The following is a 19,019-nucleotide window of genomic DNA, read 5'->3' as shown; positions in this document are numbered from 1 at the left end:
GCGGTGGCAAGGCAATGCAAGCAACGGAAAACGGTTAAGCGAGCGTGTCTGATCCATGGAACCGAAAGTTGGGACACAACCCCCCTCCAGCTCCAGCTGGATAGACGTGCAGAGAGATGAGATAGATCGGTCGGTCGGCATGCCACCACTCAACACGTACGTACGGGCATGTACAATGATGCTATTTTAGAAGTGTCACATAAAACAAATGATGAAATGAAGGAGAGAGAACACATAAAAAAAGTAAAAGGTGATCTCTTAACACAATATGTCTCGCTATATTTTTAGGAATAACTAATTATTGAAGATAAAGCTAAGATATGATCCATTGTAGACATTTATTTTGCTCATTTTTAAATTACATGCAAGACTTAAGATAAGACTATCTTATCAAATATTATACATTAGAAGAACGCTCGTGCGTTGCAACGGGGCCACATTAATTTTAAGAGTTCAATATTAATATTCTCATACATATCAAGTGACATTGGCGACCTTTTTTACCATCAAATCCTCACACACACTCTCTCTCCCTCTTCCTCACTCTCTCTCCCCTCTCCCTCTCTCTCTCTAACACACACATATCCATCTTATTAGGTACGGGACCATAATCCATCTATTTTACACACACGCCAGTGCATAATAATATGAATTATGTGTATTATATTTGCCACCACAACTGAGGGAATTAATTTCATGTAAATCGACCAGTCACAGCTCCAAGAATACTCGGAGGAGGTGGACCGGGTCGGCGTCGGCGCCATCCGGCACGGGCCACGGGCCCGCTTCCAAGTGCGTCTGCGCGCCGGCTACCCACGCCGGGTCCTTCAAGTGCCGCTTCCACCGCAACAACTCACAGGGCCACGGCCAGGGAAGCCGCCCTTCTTCGCCCCCTTCACCGCCCACGGCACCCGGCCTCGCCGTCCTCGTCCTCCGGCACCGTCGTGACCCAGTGATGCAGCCCAAGCATCGGCCTCGAGAATTAAGAAAGCTCGACAACAGAGAGGGGAGGGAATATCATATACATGTCATAAGAAAGGGAGTTTATTTACTGCTCCCTCATTGTATTGTTTCCTTTGTTTGGAAATTGATTATCATCCATGAGTTAGGATAAGGTTAATGTGATTGAGTGATTTTTCTGAAAATCAAATATTTGTTTTCTAATTAATGTGTTTGATTGATTTAAAGTAAGGTTAATTAATTTAGATTTGATTTTTAGAGATTGTTCGTGATTGATTCTACATTACTAAATAACTTGCGCCAGTATGGAAAGTTCTGATCTGTTCAGATTTCTTTCGTTGTGTGAAAGGATGACGCGAAAATAAATCGATGAAGTGGCAGGAGGGGAAGAAAAAAATCTACAAAAAAATCAGTGAAGGTGGGAGAAGGTACCAAAAAACCATGAAAGGTGGGACAAAAAAACCTGAAAGCGAGACTACCAACTGCTGCATTAGAAGTAGAGATGCCCTACAACGTGCTTGGCTGGCTGTAGGACACGGCGCGGATAGATTCAGTTTGCTTAGCAGCGATGTGAGAGCTTCAGATGGCGCGCCGTGTCGACACACACGGTAGCAATTAAGCGGCCGGAGTCGACACACACGATAATAGTTAAGAGCATTTCCAACAGCCGCGCAACGTGTCGCGCGCTAAAAATCAGAATACATCGCCGGGTTAGTCAGCTTTTGCGCGCGGCGGTGCGCTGAATCTAGCGGCCGCCGCAAATTAAAGCGCGCCCACGCCGTTCCAGCAGGCGCGCTATATTTCATCAGTTTTTTCCTACTACGATTCGATATATAAATTGGTTTCTTAGATAGTTCTCCTACTACTACTACTCGTCCGACTCGGACTCTGTCTCGGTGATGTCCTCCTCCTACGTCGGAGCGTAGGCGTCAAGGAGCTGCTCGTCGCCGGAGTTCCAGGAGGACGCATCTCCTAGCGCTTCGTTGTATTTAGCGACCGCCTTCCGCGTTCGCTTGTCCTCGCGATAGTCGGCTCGCTCCTCCCTCCTCTTCGCCCTCTTCGCCCTCCTCTGGGTAAAGAACTATTACTCGTTGGTGTCTTCCGGGAAGCGATGGCTCCACAGCGCCATGGCTTGCTCGTCCATCTCGGCCAGCCTGAGACGATGCTCCCGCCTCCGGTACTTGCGACGATCCTCGTCGGTGAAAAACCGTGGGAAAGGCGCCAACTCCTGTGCCCGCTCCCGCGTCGCCACGTCGGCGAAGTTCATGTCCTGACGGGACTGCAGGAGGCGTCACGCCGCAGCGTCGTACGCGCGGGCGCCCTCCTGGGCGGTGTCGAAGGTTCTGAGACGGAGCCGCATGCCGCCGCCCGGCCGAATCTCGGCGGAGTAGGTGCCGGACGGACGCACACGGACGCCGCGGTAGCCCGTACCTCCCCGGCGGCGAGGCGGCATGGTGGCGCGATGGTGACGTGTCGACGGCAGAGGGGGATGGAGAGATGAAGAGAGCGGCAGAGGGCGGCAGAGGACGATGGAGAGAGCGGCAGAGGGCTCTGCAATTTATAGTCCACGTTGTCCTGCGTCGCGGCACTACGAGAGCACGGCCATTGGGTCCAGGAGCACGCCGCTGCACTATGAGAGCACGACCATCATCTCGTTGGCGCTGCACCGGTCCTTCGTCCTCTGCTCCGCCGGCTTGCGCTCATGCTGCTCTGCTCGAGCTCGGCGGCGAGGTCGGGCCGGCTGTGGCCTATGGCGGGCGCGGCCTGGGCACGGCTTCGGGTGAACATAACTGGTAGCTTTTTCACCCTCAGGCCAAAAGTTCCGTCGGCAGCCCCTCAAAAGACGAAAAAAATGTCTTTTAAAAGGCTCAACGGCTGAAGATGCTCTTACGGAGCATATCTGGCCTGAAAACAACCAGAGTCAACTATCATGTGACCATCATGGGCATGGGACCACACGTCTGTGCTGCGCACTGGAAAATGTAAATGTAGTCGTGCCTTGTCCAAGAAAAGAGGGGTCATTTTCTCCGCAAAGACCAGACCACGACCGTCCCATTTGGTCCGGCCGGGCCGCTTTTCTTCTCCCGCCGTGCCGTGCTGTGCTGTCACTGCTCACACTTGCCAAGCCACTCTTGCTCAATCTTTGCACTGGATCTCAGTAATTTCAAGGGACTTACCATATGCAGTAGTAAACACAATATTAAAGTTAATTACTTCCTCTGTTCCAGAATATAAGAACATTTTTGACACTATGATAATATTAAAAACGTTCTTATATTTTGGGACGAAGGGAGTATTTACTAACACACCTTTTTGTGCTAATGATTTTTGATCAAGATCTCATCGTCGACGTACGTGTAAGAAGTGTAAGGTACACACAGCAAAAAAACACATGGATGGGTGCTGGATCGATCGATGGACATATAAAAAGAAAAAGCAACTGAAGTTTTGCTTCTTTTCGAAATGGAAAAGCAACTGAAGCTTGGGTATCACACAACGAAAGAAAACCAAAAAAAAAAAAACGGAAACGGCCACGGTTCGGATGATGCACGCATGGAGTATGGGATTCTGCAAGCATTTCGTCGACAAGTGGATATGATGTGCAATTGTGCACACATGTTTAGCTGGTTTCACAGAGAGTGCCGACGGCTTTCAACCCCATCCGCCAGCTGAATTTTTCAAGAGAAATTATACAGTAAAGGCCTGTTTGGAATTTCACCAGGTTCACGAAATTGCAGGAGCTGTGGAGTCAGAAAATAGCTGCTCCGCAGTTTTCAACTGCAACTCTGGAAGTGGAGTTGTGGAGTGGAGGTTCTCCGAACAAGGCTTAAGGATGCTAAAATGGAATTAGAATTAGGTATATTCGAGAGAGAAAAAATGGAATTAATCACACGAGATAATGCAGCCAGAAAGTGGGCAATGCTGTGAAGGAAAAGAAATCAGTTTGCAAATTACTGGATGTGGCACTTTGGCCTTTTCCCTTTCTGCTGCTGCGGTGTGGTGGTGCGTTGCTTCGTTGCTTGCTTCCCCGAGACAGAAACTAATCAGGGCAGCAGCCAGCAGCAACACGCACGCGCAATTGCTCGTGTGTTTACTCCACTCCTACTGCTGCTGCGATTGCATCATCAGATCAGATTCAGACCACATCCGCCGCACACGCACACGCGCCTAGAGATGGAGTGAGAAGCATCAGGTTGCTTCCGCCGCCGGCCATTGCCGCCTGCCCATCCATCTCCACCGCCACCTCCACCTCCGTCCCCCGTCCGTTCGTCATGCGTACAAGCCATCCCCACACCTGACAACAACCACACTCCACAAAACCACCCCCGACCCCCCTCCCTCCCTGCATTCATTCCCATTCATCTTCGATCTCCCCCGAGACCTCGCTTTCTTGACCGCTCGCTCCGACGCGCCGCGCCGCCCCGCCGATAAAGCTCGCAGCTTCTCCCTCTCTCGTCCCCGCTCGAATCCGCTTCTCCGGCTCCCGGATTTTCTTGCAAGGATTCTGTGGGCTCCTGCCAATGCTCGCCGGTCTGATCCGTCCTGCTTGCTGAGGCGCTCCTCGATTCGGTCCTGGGACGCGTCGTGCTCCTGATCTGCTGCTGATTCCTCGAAATCCGGTGAAAGTCCGTCCGTCCATCCTGGGTCTGATTTGCGGGTGCCACCGGCCGTCTTCGCCTCCGGCAATGGGGAACACCAGCAGCAGCAGCGCCGGCGGCAGCAGGCCCCACCGGCCGACGACCTCGTCGGAGTCGGGGCTGCCGCACGCCGCCGCGGCGGAGGAGCTCAGCTCGTACGAGGCGGCGTGCCGGCACGACCCAGAGGTGCGCACCTTCGACTCCACGCTGCAGCGCCGCACCAGCCGCGCCATCTCCACGCTGGCGGTGGGGGTCGAGGTGCGCTCCATGTCGCTCGACTCCCTCCGCGAGGTCACCGGCTGCCTCCTGGACATGAACCAGGAGGTGGTCAAGGTCATCCTCGACTGCAAGAAGGACATCTGGAAGAGCCCCGAGCTGTTCGACCTCGTGGAGGACTACTTCGAGAGCAGCCTCCACACCCTCGACTTCTGCACCGCGCTCGACAAGTGCCTCAAGCGCGCCCGCGACTCGCAGCTCCTCCTCCACGTCGCGCTCCAGCGCTTCGACGACGAGGACGACAACGACGCCGCCGCCGCCGCGCCCGCCGCCCGGTACGCGCGCACGCTGCACGAGCTGCGCCAGTTCAAGGCGGCCGGGGACCCCTTCACCGACGAGTTCTTCGAGGCCTTCCAGGCCGTGTACCGGCAGCAGCTGGCCATGCTGGAGAAGCTGCAGCAGCGCAAGCACCGGCTGGACAAGAAGATCAAGACCATCAAGGCGTGGCGCCGGGTGTCGAGCGTCATATTCGCGAGCACCTTCGCGGCGGTGCTCATCTGCTCGGTGGTCGCCGCGGCCATCGCCGCGCCGCCCGTCGCAGCGGCATTGGCCGCGGCGGCTGCGATTCCGATAGGGTCCATGGGGAAGTGGATCGACTCGCTGCTCAAAGGGTACCAGGACGCCGTCCGTGGGCAGAAGGAGGTGGTGAGCGCAATGCAGGTCGGCACGTTCATCGCCATCAAGGATCTGGACAACATCAGGGTGCTCATCAACCGGGTGGAGATGGAGATCGGCTCAATGATCGACTGCGTGGACTTCGCGGAGCGGGACGAGGAGGCGGTCAAGTTCGGGGTGGAGGAGATCAAGAAGAAGCTGGAGGCCTTCATGAAGAGCGTCGAGGACCTCGGGGAGCAGGCTGACCGGTGTAGCCGAGACATCCGCCGAGCAAGGACCGTCGTGCTGCAAAGGATCATCCGGCATCCCAACTGAGAGCCAAGGATCGATGATGAAGAATGTGTAAGGTATGGATATGATAAGTTATAGCCATGTACTCTTTGATCATGTTGTGGTTGCAATGTACATAAGAGATGCTCCTTGTAGACACTATGAACGACTCAGTTTGATATAAATTATTGTTTGGCTCATCGATTTGTTCTGTCTCATGGCCTCTTTTTGCACAATACCGTACAAGATTTTGCGGTGAATGAAATTTCTCCGTATGTCAAGTTGCGGTGAATTCTAGATGTGTGATATAATACATAACTCTTGTGCTCCGTATTTGTAAGTAGTAATTCCAGTGGGTGAACCGTGTCTATATGATCCAGACCAAGTCAGGTCATACTGATTTATAAATTACCACTCTGTTATTGAGCTTAACCGCCCACATTTCAGAGGTCCAAGTTTTCTGCAGTCTTTTCTAAAAGAAAGGGAAAAGGTCATTGTCTAAGCTTCCATGGTTGCTAGTCTTCTAGACGTGTAGGTGTTGTCTCTTGTTGCTTCCCCAAGTTACATATACTGATATACTTCTAAGCAAAGGAAATTTTAAATTAGCAAGACAGAATGTATGAGATATCTGGTATCTCGGCGGTGTTCCCGTGTCCGGCTGAACTGTCGGTGCAATTCTAGAAATTCCTTTAGAAATGCTTCTTACCAGATAATCATTGTTGTGCGATCACCGCTACATTTACTTTTTGGATATTTGATACACTATTGCAGTTTCTGCGCTTATATAACATTTTGGACCAACTGTACCCTCCTAAGTATGTCAAATATCTTTTTTTTTATCTGTATCATGTTTTCTTTAGCAGAATGATCTGATCAGTAAATTTTAGTTAAATTTTTGTGATGTTCGCACAAGGAATATCTGCTATCTCCTCTCGAATCTGGACTTCACTATCTGGATTGTATGTTCTTGCATTTGAATGTGAACTGGTATTTCTCAATGTATCACATTTTGTTTCCGAATATCAAAAAACTACTACCTCTTTTCCTAAATACAAGATGTTTTCGCAGTTCAAATTGATCAAAAATGAGGTAGTAGATGTTAGCAAGCAATTTAGCCCATCAAGATATGGTGACAGTACTAAACTATTGATCTGTATCTTCGAAGCACTGCACGAGCACCTAGTTTAATGTTTGCTTGCTAAGTGTTATGTTACTTCTTTTGATAAGCAATTTTTTATTGCTGATTGATTAAGAAAGCTCTGAGTTCTCACCATGTTTCCCACCTTTATTTGCAGGAATTTGGTGATAGTGATGCACATGAAAAGGTCTATATAGTCTGTAGCGTAGACCAGCAAGCAAAGGAACTGATCAGTATCATATAAAGCAATAAATAGTGCACTGCTTGCGGACTTCTGTGAAGAATCGCCATTGCTAACCTGGTTATTTCCTGGCGAAAATCTCGGATGGTGGCTGGCTGGATGGCTTTTAGTTTATTTATTCTCCTAAAAATAATTTTATTTATTAGAAGAACTTCGGTGTGCTGACCTCTGGACTAGATGCTTGTGTCTTTGGCTTAAAAATCTGAAGGAGAAAAAAATGGGGTGGTCTGTGTTGCATTCAACTCTGAAATATATGATTGCGACCGGAGAAAAGGTTGAAACATTTGTGATTGCTTGATATATACTCTCTCTATGTCCAAATGCAAGAACATTTGAACTGCCAAAATGACTTATACTCCCTCCGTTCCTAAATATAAGTCTTTGGAGTGATTCCACTATAGACCACATACGGAGTAAAATGAGTGAATCTATACTTAAAATGCATCTATATACATCCATATGTGGTTCATAGTGGAATCTCTACAAAGACTTATATTTAGGAACGGAGGGAGTATTTAGAAACGGAGGGAGTATATATGTAATGTGGCTAGTAAAAAGAATGGTAAAGAATATCGTCTTTTACAAATAACCCAATACTGAAACATAAAAGGGAAAGCAGCAAAAGGCAGACATGACCCAAACCGCCTAAATTATATCTAGCTGCGCTATGACCAGCTAAATAGGCTTTAGCTCATCAAAAGCATCAGCAGGCGCCTAGGGCGAATGTAAGCAACGTTTGAGACATTGCTTATGACCAAATCAGAGTAAGCCACTGCCTAACCACCCACAGGAAGGGGTGGAGAGCAGGTACATCAGCCAAGCCATTACAAGTTGGTTTATGTAAGAGTAGACATAACAGAAGGCCTGCAAGGAGCCAAGGACCAAAAGAAGCTTCTTTTGCAAACTGTGGTTTGTAAACTTAAAGACTTATTAGCAGCAAGGTGAAGATTTACATGTACGATCAGATGGCCGAGTTGGTCTAAGGCGCCAGATTAAGGCTCTGGTCCGAAAGGGCGTGGGTTCAAATCCCACTCTGGTCACTTCAGTTTTTTTAAAAAATTCATAACCTTTTTTGCTTCCTCCAAAAACAAAAAGGGAACCGGACCTAGTCACTTCTTCCCTAATAAACTGCATTGAAGAGTCGGCTACTGACAAATTTTTTCTAAAAATATGTCATAGTTTTTTTAAAAAATTCATAAAAAGTAAAATTTTCAAGAATTATTTAAAAAAATATTGGTAAATTTTAAAGATGCTCTGAACTTCTAAAAATGTTCTTGCTTCCTCCAAAAACAAAAAGGGAACCGGACCTAGTCACTTCTTCCCTAATAAACTGCAATGAAGAGTCGGCTACTGACAAACCTTTTTTGCTTCCTCCAAAAACAAAAAGGGAACCGGACCTAGTCACTTCTTCCCTAATAAACTGCATTGAAGAGTCGGCTACTGACAAATTTTTTCTAAAAATATGTCATAGTTTTTTTAAAAAATTCATAAAAAGTAAAATTTTCAAGAATTATTTAAAAAAATATTGGTAAATTTTAAAGATGCTCTGAACTTCTAAAAATGTTCTTGCTTCCTCCAAAAACAAAAAGGGAACCGGACCTAGTCACTTCTTCCCTAATAAACTGCAATGAAGAGTCGGCTACTGACAAATTTTTTCTAAAAATATGTCATAGTTTTTTTAAAAAATTCATAAAAAGTAAAATTTTCAAGAATTATTTAAAAAAATATTGGTAAATTTTAAAGATGCTCTGAACTTCTAAAAATATTCTTGCTTCCTCCAAAAACAAAAAGGGAACCGGACCTAGTCACTTCTTCCCTAATAAACTGCAATGAAGAGTCGGCTACTGACAAACCTTTTTTGCTTCCTCCAAAAACAAAAAGGGAACCGGACCTAGTCACTTCTTCCCTAATAAACTGCATTGAATAGTCGGCTACTGACAAATTTTTTCTAAAAATATGTCATAGTTTTTTAAAAAATTCATAAAAAGTAAAATTTTCAAGAATTATTTAAAAAAATATTGGTAAATTTTAAAGATGCTCTGAACTTCTAAAAATGCTCTTGCTTCCTCCAAAAACAAAAAGGGAACCGGACCTAGTCACTTCTTCCCTAATAAACTGCAATGAAGAGTCGGCTACTGACAAATTTTTTCTAAAAATATGTCATAGTTTTTTAAAAAAAATCATAAAAAGTAAAATTTTCAAGAATTATTTAAAAAAATATTGGTAAATTTTAAAGATGCTCTGAACTTCTAAAAATGTTCTTGCTTCCTCCAAAAACAAAAAGGGAACCGGACCTAGTCACTTCTTCCCTAATAAACTGCATTGAAGAGTCGGCTACTGACAAATTTTTTCTAAAAATATGTCATAGTTTTTTTTAAAAATTCATAAAAAGTAAAATTTTCAAGAATTATTTAAAAAAATATTGGTAAATTTTAAAGATGCTCTGAACTTCTAAAAATGTTCTTGCTTCCTCCAAAAACAAAAAGGGAACCGGACCTAGTCACTTCTTCCCTAATAAACTGCATTGAACAGTCGGCTACTGACAAATTTTTTCTAAAAATATGTCATAGTTTTTTTAAAAAATTCATAAAAAGTAAAATTTTCAAGAATTATTTAAAAAAATATTGGTAAATTTTAAAAATGCTCTGAACTTCTAAAAATGTTCTTGCTTCCTCCAAAAACAAAAAGGGAACCGGACCTAGTCACTTCTTCCCTAATAAACTGCATTGAAGAGTCGGCTACTGACAAATTTTTTCTAAAAATATGTCATAGTTTTTTTAAAAAATTCATAAAAAGTAAAATTTTCAAGAATTATTTAAAAAAATATTGGTAAATTTTAAAGATGCTCTGAACTTCTAAAAATGTTCTTGCTTCCTCCAAAAACAAAAAGGGAACCGGACCTAGTCACTTCTACCTTTTTTGCTTCCTCCAAAAACAAAAAGGGAACCGGACCTAGTCACTTCTTCCCTAATAAACTGCATTGAAGAGTCGGCTACTGACAAATTTTTTCTAAAAATATGTCATAGTTTTTTTAAAAAATTCATAAAAAGTAAAATTTTCAAGAATTATTTAAAAAAATATTGGTAAATTTTAAAGATGCTCTGAACTTCTAAAAATGTTCTTGCTTCCTCCAAAAACAAAAAGGGAACCGGACCTAGTCACTTCTACCTTTTTTGCTTCCTCCAAAAACAAAAAGGGAACCAGACCTAGTCACTTCTTCCCTAATAAACTGCATTGAAGAGTCGGCTACTGACAATTTTTTAAAAATATGTCATAGTTTTTTTAAAAAATTCATAAAAAGTAAAATTTTCAAAAATTATTTAAAAAAATATTGGTAAATTTTAAAGATGCTCTGAACTTCTAAAAATGTTCTAGCTTCCTCCAAAAACAAAAAGGGAACCGGACCTAGTCACTTCTACCTTTTTTGCTTCCTCCAAAAACAAAAAGGGAACCGGACCTAGTCACTTCTTCCCTAATAAACTGCATTGAAGAGTCGGCTACTGACAAATTTTTTCTAAAAATATGTCATAGTTTTTTTAAAAAATTCATAAAAAGTAAAAATTTCAAGAATTATTTAAAAAAATATTGGTAAATTTTAAAGATGCTCTGAACTTCTAAAAATGTTCTTGCTTCCTCCAAAAAGAAAAACGGAACCGGACCTAGTCACTTCTACCTTTTTTGCTTCCTCCAAAAACAAAAAGGGAACCGGACCTAGTCACTTCTTCCCTAATAAACTGCATTGAAGAGTCGGCTACTGACAAATTTTTTCTTTTTGCTTCCTCCAAAAACAAAAAGGGAACCGGACCTAGTCACTTCTTCCCTAATAAACTGCATTGAAGAGTCGGCTACTGACAAATTTTTTCTAAAAATATGTCATAGTTTTTTTAAAAAATTCATAAAAAGTAAAATTTTCAAGAATTATTTAAAAAAATATTGGTAAATTTTAAAGATGCTCTGAACTTCTAAAAATGTTCTTGCTTCCTCCAAAAACAAAAAGGGAACCGGACCTAGTCACTTCTACCTTTTTTTGCTTCCTCCAAAAACAAAAAGGGAACCGGACCTAGTCACTTCTTCCCTAATAAACTGCATTGAAGAGTCGGCTACTGACAAATTTTTTCTAAAAATATGTCATAGTTTTTTTAAAAAATTCAAAAAAGTAAAATTTTAAAGAATTATTTAAAAAAATATTGGTAAATTTTAAAGATGCTCTGAACTTCTAAAAATGTTCTTGCTTCCTCCAAAAACAAAAAGGGAACCGGACCTAGTCACTTCTACCTTTTTTGCTTCCTCCAAAAACAAAAAGGGAACCGGACCTAGTCACTTCTTCCCTAATAAACTGCATTGAAGAGTCGCTACTGACAATTTTTTAAAAATATGTCATAGTTTTTTTTTAAAATTCATAAAAAGTAAAAATTTCAAGAATTATTTAAAAAATATTGGTAAATTTTAAAGATGCTCTGAACTTCTAAAAATGTTCTTGCTTCCTCCAAAAACAAAAAGGGAACCGGACCTAGTCACTTCTACCTTTTTTGCTTCCTCCAAAAACAAAAAGGGAACCGGACCTAGTCACTTCTTCCCTAATAAACTGCATTGAAGAGTCGGCTACTGACAAATTTTTTCTAAAAATATGTCATAGTTTTTTTAAAAAATTCATAAAAAGTAAAATTTTCAAGAATAATTTAAAAAAATATTGGTAAATTTTAAAGATGCTCTGAACTTCTAAAAATGTTCTTGCTTCCTCCAAAAACAAAAAGGGAACCGGACCTAGTCACTTCTACCTTTTTTGCTTCCTCCAAAAACAAAAAGGGAACCGGACCTAGTCACTTCTTCCCTAATAAACTGCATTGAAGAGTCGGCTACTGACAATTTTTTAAAAATATGTCATCGTTTTTTTAAAAAATTCATAAAAAGTAAAATTTTCAAGAATTATTTAAAAAAATATTGGTAAATTTTAAAGATGCTTTGAACTTCTAAAAATGTTCTTGCTTCCTCCAAAAACAAAAATGGAACCGGACCTAGTTACTTCTACCTTTTTTGCTTCCTCCAAAAACAAAAAGGGAACCGGACCTAGTCACTTCTTCCCTAATAAACTGCATTGAAGAGTCGGCTACTGACAAATTTTTTCTAAAAATATGTCATAGTTTTTTTTAAAAATTCATAAAAAGTAAAATTTTCAAGAATTATTTAAAAAATATTGGTAAATTTTAAAGATGCTCTGAACTTCTAAAAATGTTCTTGCTTCCTCCAAAAACAAAAAGGGAACCGGACCTAGTCACTTCTTCCGTAATAAACTGCATTGAAGAGTCGGCTACTGACAAATTTTTTCTAAAAATATGTCATAGTTTTTTTAAAAAATTCATAAAAAGTAAAATTTTCAAGAATTATTTAAAAAAATATTGATAAATTTTAAAGATGCTCTGAACTTCTAAAAATGTTCTTACTTCCTCCAAAAACAAAAAGGGAACCGGACCTAGTCACTTCTTCCCTAATAAACTGCATTGAAGAGTCGGATACTGACAAATTTTTTCTAAAAATATGTCATAGTTTTTTTAAGAAATTCATAAAAAGTAAGATTTTCAAGAATTATTTAAAAAAATATTGGTAAATTTTAAAGATGCGCTGAACTTCTAAAAATGTTCTTGCTTCCTCCAAAAACAAAAAGGGAACCGGACCTAGTCACTTCTTCCCTAATAAACTGCATTGAAGAGTCGGCTACTGACAATTTTTTTTCTAAAAATATGTCATAGTTTTTTTAAAAAATTCATAAAAAGTAAAATTTTCAAGAATTATTTAAAAAAATATTGGTAAATTTTAAAGATGCTCTGAACTTCTAAAAATGTTCTTGCTTCCTCCAAAAACAAAAAGGGAACCGGACCTAGTCACTTCTACCCTAATAAACTGCATTGAAGAGTCGGCTACTGACAAATTTTTTCTAAAAATATGTCATAGTTTTTTCAAAAAATTCATAAAAAGTAAAAATTTCAAGAATTATTTAAAAAAATATTGGTAAATTTTTAGAGATGCTCTGAACTTCTAAAAATGTTCTTGCTTCCTCCAAAAAGAAAAAGGGAACCGGACCTAGTCACTTCTACCTTTTTTGCTTCCTCCAAAAACAAAAAGGGAACCGGACCTAGTCACTCTTCCCTAATAAACTGCATTGAAGAGTCGGCTACTGACAAATTTTTTCTTTTTGCTTCCTCCAAAATCAAAAAGGGAACCGGACCTAGTCACTTCTTCCCTAATAAACTGCATTGAAGAGTCGGCTACTGACAAATTTTTTCTAAAAATATGTCATAATTTTTTTAAAAAATTCATAAAAAGTAAAATTTTCAAGAATTATTTAAAAAAATATTGGTAAATTTTAAAGATGCTCTGAACTTCTAAAAATGTTCTTGCTTCCTCCAAAAACAAAAAGGGAACCGGACCTAGTCACTTCTACCTTTTTTTGCTTCCTCCAAAAACAAAAAGGGAACCGGACCTAGTCACTTCTTCCCTAATAAACTGCATTGAAGAGTCGGCTACTGACAAATTTTTTCGAAAAATATGTCATAGTTTTTTTAAAAAATTCATAAAAAGTAAAATTTTCAAGAATTATTTAAAAAAATATTGGTAAATTTTAAAGATGCTCTGAACTTCTAAAAATGTTCTTGCTTCCTCCAAAAACAAAAAGGGAACCGGACCTAGTCACTTCTACCTTTTTTGCTTCCTCCAAAAACAAAAAGGGAACCGGACCTAGTCACTTCTTCCCTAATAAACTGCATTGAAGAGTCGGCTACTGACAATTTTTTAAAAATATGTCATAGTTTTTTTTTAAAATTCATAAAAAGTAAAAATTTCAAGAATTATTTAAAAAATATTGGTAAATTTTAAAGATGCTCTGAACTTCTAAAAATGTTCTTGCTTCCTCCAAAAACAAAAAGGGAACCAGACCTAGTCACTTCTACCTTTTTTGCTTCCTCCAAAAACAAAAAGGGAACTGGACCTAGTCACTTCTTCCCTAATAAACTGCATTGAAGAGTCGGCTACTGACAAATTTTTTTTCTAAAAACATGTCATAGTTTTTTTAAAAAATTCATAAAAAGTAAAATTTTCAAGAATTATTTAAAAAAATATTGGTAAATTTTAAAGATGCTCTGAACTTCTAAAAATGTTCTTGCTTCCTCCAAAAACAAAAAGGGAACCGGACCTAGTCACTTCTACCCTAATAAACTGCATTGACGAGTCGGCTACTGACAAATTTTTTCTAAAAATATGTCATAGTTTTTTCAAAAAATTCATAAAAAGTAAAAATTTCAAGAATTATTTAAAAAAATATTGGTAAATTTTTAGAGATGCTCTGAACATCTAAAAATGTTCTTGCTTCCTCCAAAAAGAAAAAGGGAACCGGACCTAGTCACTTCTACCTTTTTTGCTTCCTCCAAAAACAAAAAGGGAACCGGACCTAGTCACTCTTCCCTAATAAACTGCATTGAAGAGTCGGCTACTGACAAATTTTTTCTTTTTGCTTCCTCCAAAATCAAAAAGGGAACCGGACCTAGTCACTTCTTCCCTAATAAACTGCATTGAAGAGTCGGCTACTGACAAATTTTTTCTAAAAATATGTCATAATTTTTTTAAAAAAATCATAAAAAGTAAAATTTTCAAGAATTATTTAAAAAAATATTGGTAAATTTTAAAGATGCTCTGAACTTCTAAAAATGTTCTTGCTTCCTCCAAAAACAAAAAGGGAACGGGACCTAGTCACTTCTACCTTTTTTTGCTTCCTCCAAAAACAAAAAGGGAACCGGACCTAGTCACTTCTTCTCTAATAAACTGCATTGAAGAGTCGGCTACTGACAAATTTTTTCTAAAAATATGTCATAGTTTTTTTAAAAAATTCATAAAAAGTAAAATTTTCAAGAATTATTTAAAAAAATATTGGTAAATTTTAAAGATGCTCTGAACTTCTAAAAATGTTCTTGCTTCCTCCAAAAACAAAAAGGGAACCGGACCTAGTCACTTCTACCTTTTTTGCTTCCTCCAAAAACAAAAAGGGAACCGGACCTAGTCACTTCTTCCCTAATAAACTGCATTGAAGAGTCGGCTACTGACAATTTTTTAAAAATATGTCATAGTTTTTTTTTTAAAATTCATAAAAAGTAAAAATTTCAAGAATTATTTAAAAAATATTGGTAAATTTTAAAGATGCTCTGAACTTCTAAAAATGTTCTTGCTTCCTCCAAAAACAAAAAGGGAACCAGACCTAGTCACTTCTACCTTTTTTGCTTCCTCCAAAAACAAAAAGGGAACTGGACCTAGTCACTTCTTCCCTAATAAACTGCATTGAAGAGTCGGCTACTGACAAATTTTTTTCTAAAAACATGTCATAGTTTTTTTAAAAAATTCATAAAAAGTAAAATTTTCAAGAATTATTTAAAAAAATATTGGTAAATTTTAAAGATGCTCTGAACTTCTAAAAATGTTCTTGCTTCCTCCAAAAACAAAAAGGGAACCGGACCTAGTCACTTCTACCTTTTTTGCTTCCTCCAAAAACAAAAAGGGAACCGGACCTAGTCACTTCTTCCCTAATAAACTGCATTGAAGAGTCGGCTACTGACAATTTTTTAAAAATATGTCATAGTTTTTTTAAAAAATTCATAAAAAGTAAAATTTTCAAAAATTATTTAAAAAAATATTGGTAAATTTTAAAGATGCTCTGAACTTCTAAAAATGTTCTTGCTTCCTCCAAAAACAAAAAGGGAACCGGACCTAGTCACTTCTACCTTTTTTGCTTCCTCCAAAAACAAAAAGGGAACCGGACCTAGTCACTTCTACCTTTTTTGCTTCCTCCAAAAACAAAAAGGGAACCGGACCTAGTCACTTCTTCCCTAATAAACTGCATTGAAGAGTCGGCTACTGACAAATTTTTTCTAAAAATATGTCATAGTTTTTTTTTTAAATTCATAAAAAGTAAAATTTTCAAGAATTATTTAAAAAATATTGGTAAATTTTAAAGATGCTCTGAACTTCTAAAAATGTTCTTGCTTCCTCCAAAAACAAAAAGGGAACCGGACCTAGTCACTTCTTCCCTAATAAACTGCATTGAAGAGTCGGCTACTGACAATTTTTTTCTAAAAATATGTCATAGTTTTTTTAAAAAATTCATAAAAAGTAAAATTTTCAAGAATTATTTAAAAAATATTGGTAAATTTTAAAGATGCTCTGAACTTTTAAAAATGTTCTTGCTTCCTCCAAAAACAAAAAGGGAACCGGACCTAGTCACTTCTTCCCTAATAAACTGCATTGAAGAGTCGGCTACTGACAATTTTTTTCTAAAAAATGTGATAGTTTTTTTTAAAATTCATAAAAAGTAATTTTTTCAAGAATTATTTAAAAAATATTGGTCACAAACCATTTTTGCTTCCTCCAAAAACAAAAAGGGAACCGGACCTAGTCACTTCTTCCCTAATAAACTGCACTGAAGAGTCGGCTACCGACAATTTTTTTCTAAAAAATGTCATAGTTTTTTTAAAAAATTCATAAAAAGTAAAATTTTCAAGAATTATTTAAAAAATATTGGTAAATTTTAAAGATGCTCTGAACTTCTAAAAATGTTCTTGCTACCTCCAAAAACAAAAAGGAAACCGGACCTAGTCACTTCTTCCCTAATAAACTGCATTGAAGAGTCGGCTACTGACAATTTTTTTCTAAAAAATGTCCTAGTTTTTTTAAAATATTCATAAAAAGTAAAATTTTCAAGAATTATTTAAAAAATATTGGTAAATTTTAAAGATGCTCTGAACTTCTAAAAATGTTCTGAACTTCTAAAAATGTTCTTGCTTCCTCCAAAAACAAAAAGGAAACCGGACCTAGTCACTTCTTCCCTAATAAACTGCATTGAAGAGTCGGCTACTGACAATTTTTTCCTAAAAAATGTCCTAGTTTTTTTTAAATATTCATAAAAAGTAAAATTTTCAAGAATTATTTAAAAAATATTGGTAAATTTTAAAGATGCTCGGAACTTCTAAAAATATTCTTGCTTCCTCCAAAAACAAAAAGGAAACCGGACCTAGTCACTTCTTCCCTAATAAACTGCATTGAAGAGTCGGCTAGTGACAATTTTTTTCTAAAAATGTCCTAGTTTTTTAAAATATTCATAAAAAGTAAAATTTTCAAGAATTATTTAAAAAATATTGGTAAATTTTAAAGATGCTCTGAACTTCTAAAAATGTTCTTGCTTCCTCCATAAACAAAAAGGGAACCGGACCTAGTCACTCTTCCCTAATAAACTGCATTGAAGAGTCGGCTACTGGCAATTTTTTTCTAAAAAATGTACTAGTTTTTTTTAATATTCATAAAAAGTAAAATTTTCAAGAATTATTTAAAAAATATTGGTAAATTTTAAAGATGCTCTGAACTTCTAAAAATGTTCTTGCTTCCTCCATAAACAAAAAGGAAACCGGACCTAGTCACTTCTTTCCTAATAAACTGCATTGAAGAGTCGGCTACTGACAATTTTTTTCTAAAAAATGTACTAGTTTTTTTAATATTCATAAAAAGTAAATTTTTCAAGAATTATCTAAAAAATGTTGGTAAATTTTAAAGATGCTCTGAACTTCTAAAAATGTTCATGAATTTTTAGAACATTCTAAAGTTTTACTAAAATCATAAAATTTCAAAAATGTTTCTCAATTTTTTAAATAAATCACGAATTCTAGAAAATTTTCGAAAATAAAAGGAAGACCAGACCTACTTTTTCCCTAAACTGCATAAAATGGTCGTCTACTGCCAAAATTTTACTAAACGTCCTGGATTTAGAATTTTTTCATGAATTATTTTAAAATCTTGGTAAATTTCAAAGATGCTCTGACGTTTAAAAAATGTTCAAGATTTTTTGAATATTCTAAATTTTAAAGACTTCTGATTGTCTTTTACAAAAACCACAAATTTAGAAATATTCCTGGATTTATTGAACATTCATGAATTAATAAAAATATGTGAATTTCAAAAATAGAAAGAAAACATTAAACCAAAAATGTAAACACCAGAATAAGACCGACAATAGGAAAATAGAAAATAAATGGTCGAGGGAAGGTTCTAGAACCTTCCTTTTTTTAGTCTAGGATCTAGGACATTCCAAAAGACACTGAACACCTCGAGTGGATCGGACCATTACCGTGTGGAGGGTTGGAGAGTGCACGTTTGGTAGCTACCCCCAACTTACGTGCGGACAAGGAGTATGTATTAGTCAAAAAAATAAAATCAAAGCCGGACCTATCGTAAACTGCCTAAAAGAATTGGGTACTGCAGAAGTTTTAAAAACTGTTTTGAAATGTCACTCGCAAGGCACTCGTTGGTCCACGTCATTAGCTACTCGGGAACCGAATCCGGTCATCCGGACGGCATGCCACCGCTCGTTCTTTATGCGCACCTGGCATGCCATCGCTCGGTCGCCTCGTCCTGCAACCGTTCGCTCGCTCGCTACGAGAAGCCGGACATGCTGTTGTACGTGGCCAAAGCTCGCGACCGCGCACTTCCTTCCCAGCCATGTTCCGCTTCTCGGGCTTGGACCCGAGGCCGACGTGACACGGCTCGAACCCCGTGCAGGCCTTGACAAAGCTTTGGCAGCAGGCTCCCCGACGCACAAACACGAGAGAGCCCACGCGACACGCGACTTTCGAAGCCACGCACGCATGTGGACGTGGGCATACGGGGCCTTGCGACGGTGGCACGCACGTGCGTGGCCACCGGTATGGGCAGCAGCAGCGCTGCATGCACCGTGCGGCTGCAACAGTGCAGGGTTTCGAACCATATCCCATCGGAATTGAAACACACCAAAAGCACGTTCCACATCTTTTCTAGCACTCTCTTGCATTTGGGCAAATCTCTTTCTCTTCTCATC

The 19,019-nt window shown here is 39.2% G+C and overlaps 1 protein-coding gene and 1 non-coding gene across 2 annotated transcripts; both read left to right on the top strand.

Moving 5' to 3' along the window:
- Positions 1-3,994: 3,994 nt before the first annotated feature.
- Positions 3,995-7,438, top strand: LOC125552624 (UPF0496 protein 1). The gene is made up of 2 exons (XM_048716236.2): positions 3,995-5,836; positions 7,055-7,438. The coding sequence occupies exon 1, from the start codon at positions 4,647-4,649 to the stop codon at positions 5,802-5,804; it is 1,158 nt and encodes a 385-aa protein (XP_048572193.2). The 5' UTR covers positions 3,995-4,646; the 3' UTR covers positions 5,805-5,836; positions 7,055-7,438.
- A 659-nt stretch (positions 7,439-8,097) lies between these two features.
- Positions 8,098-8,178, top strand: TRNAL-AAG (transfer RNA leucine (anticodon AAG)). Its single transcript has one exon. It is a non-coding gene; the product is annotated as a tRNA-Leu (tRNA).
- Positions 8,179-19,019: the final 10,841 nt, after the last annotated feature.

This window comes from Triticum urartu, chromosome 4A, assembly GCF_056163025.1.
Source record: "Triticum urartu cultivar PI428250 chromosome 4A, HENAU_Tu73, whole genome shotgun sequence".
NCBI lineage: Eukaryota > Viridiplantae > Streptophyta > Magnoliopsida > Poales > Poaceae > Triticum > Triticum urartu.
Note: the sequence above shows the minus strand (reverse complement) of the source record. Positions and strands in the feature narration are given on the sequence as shown.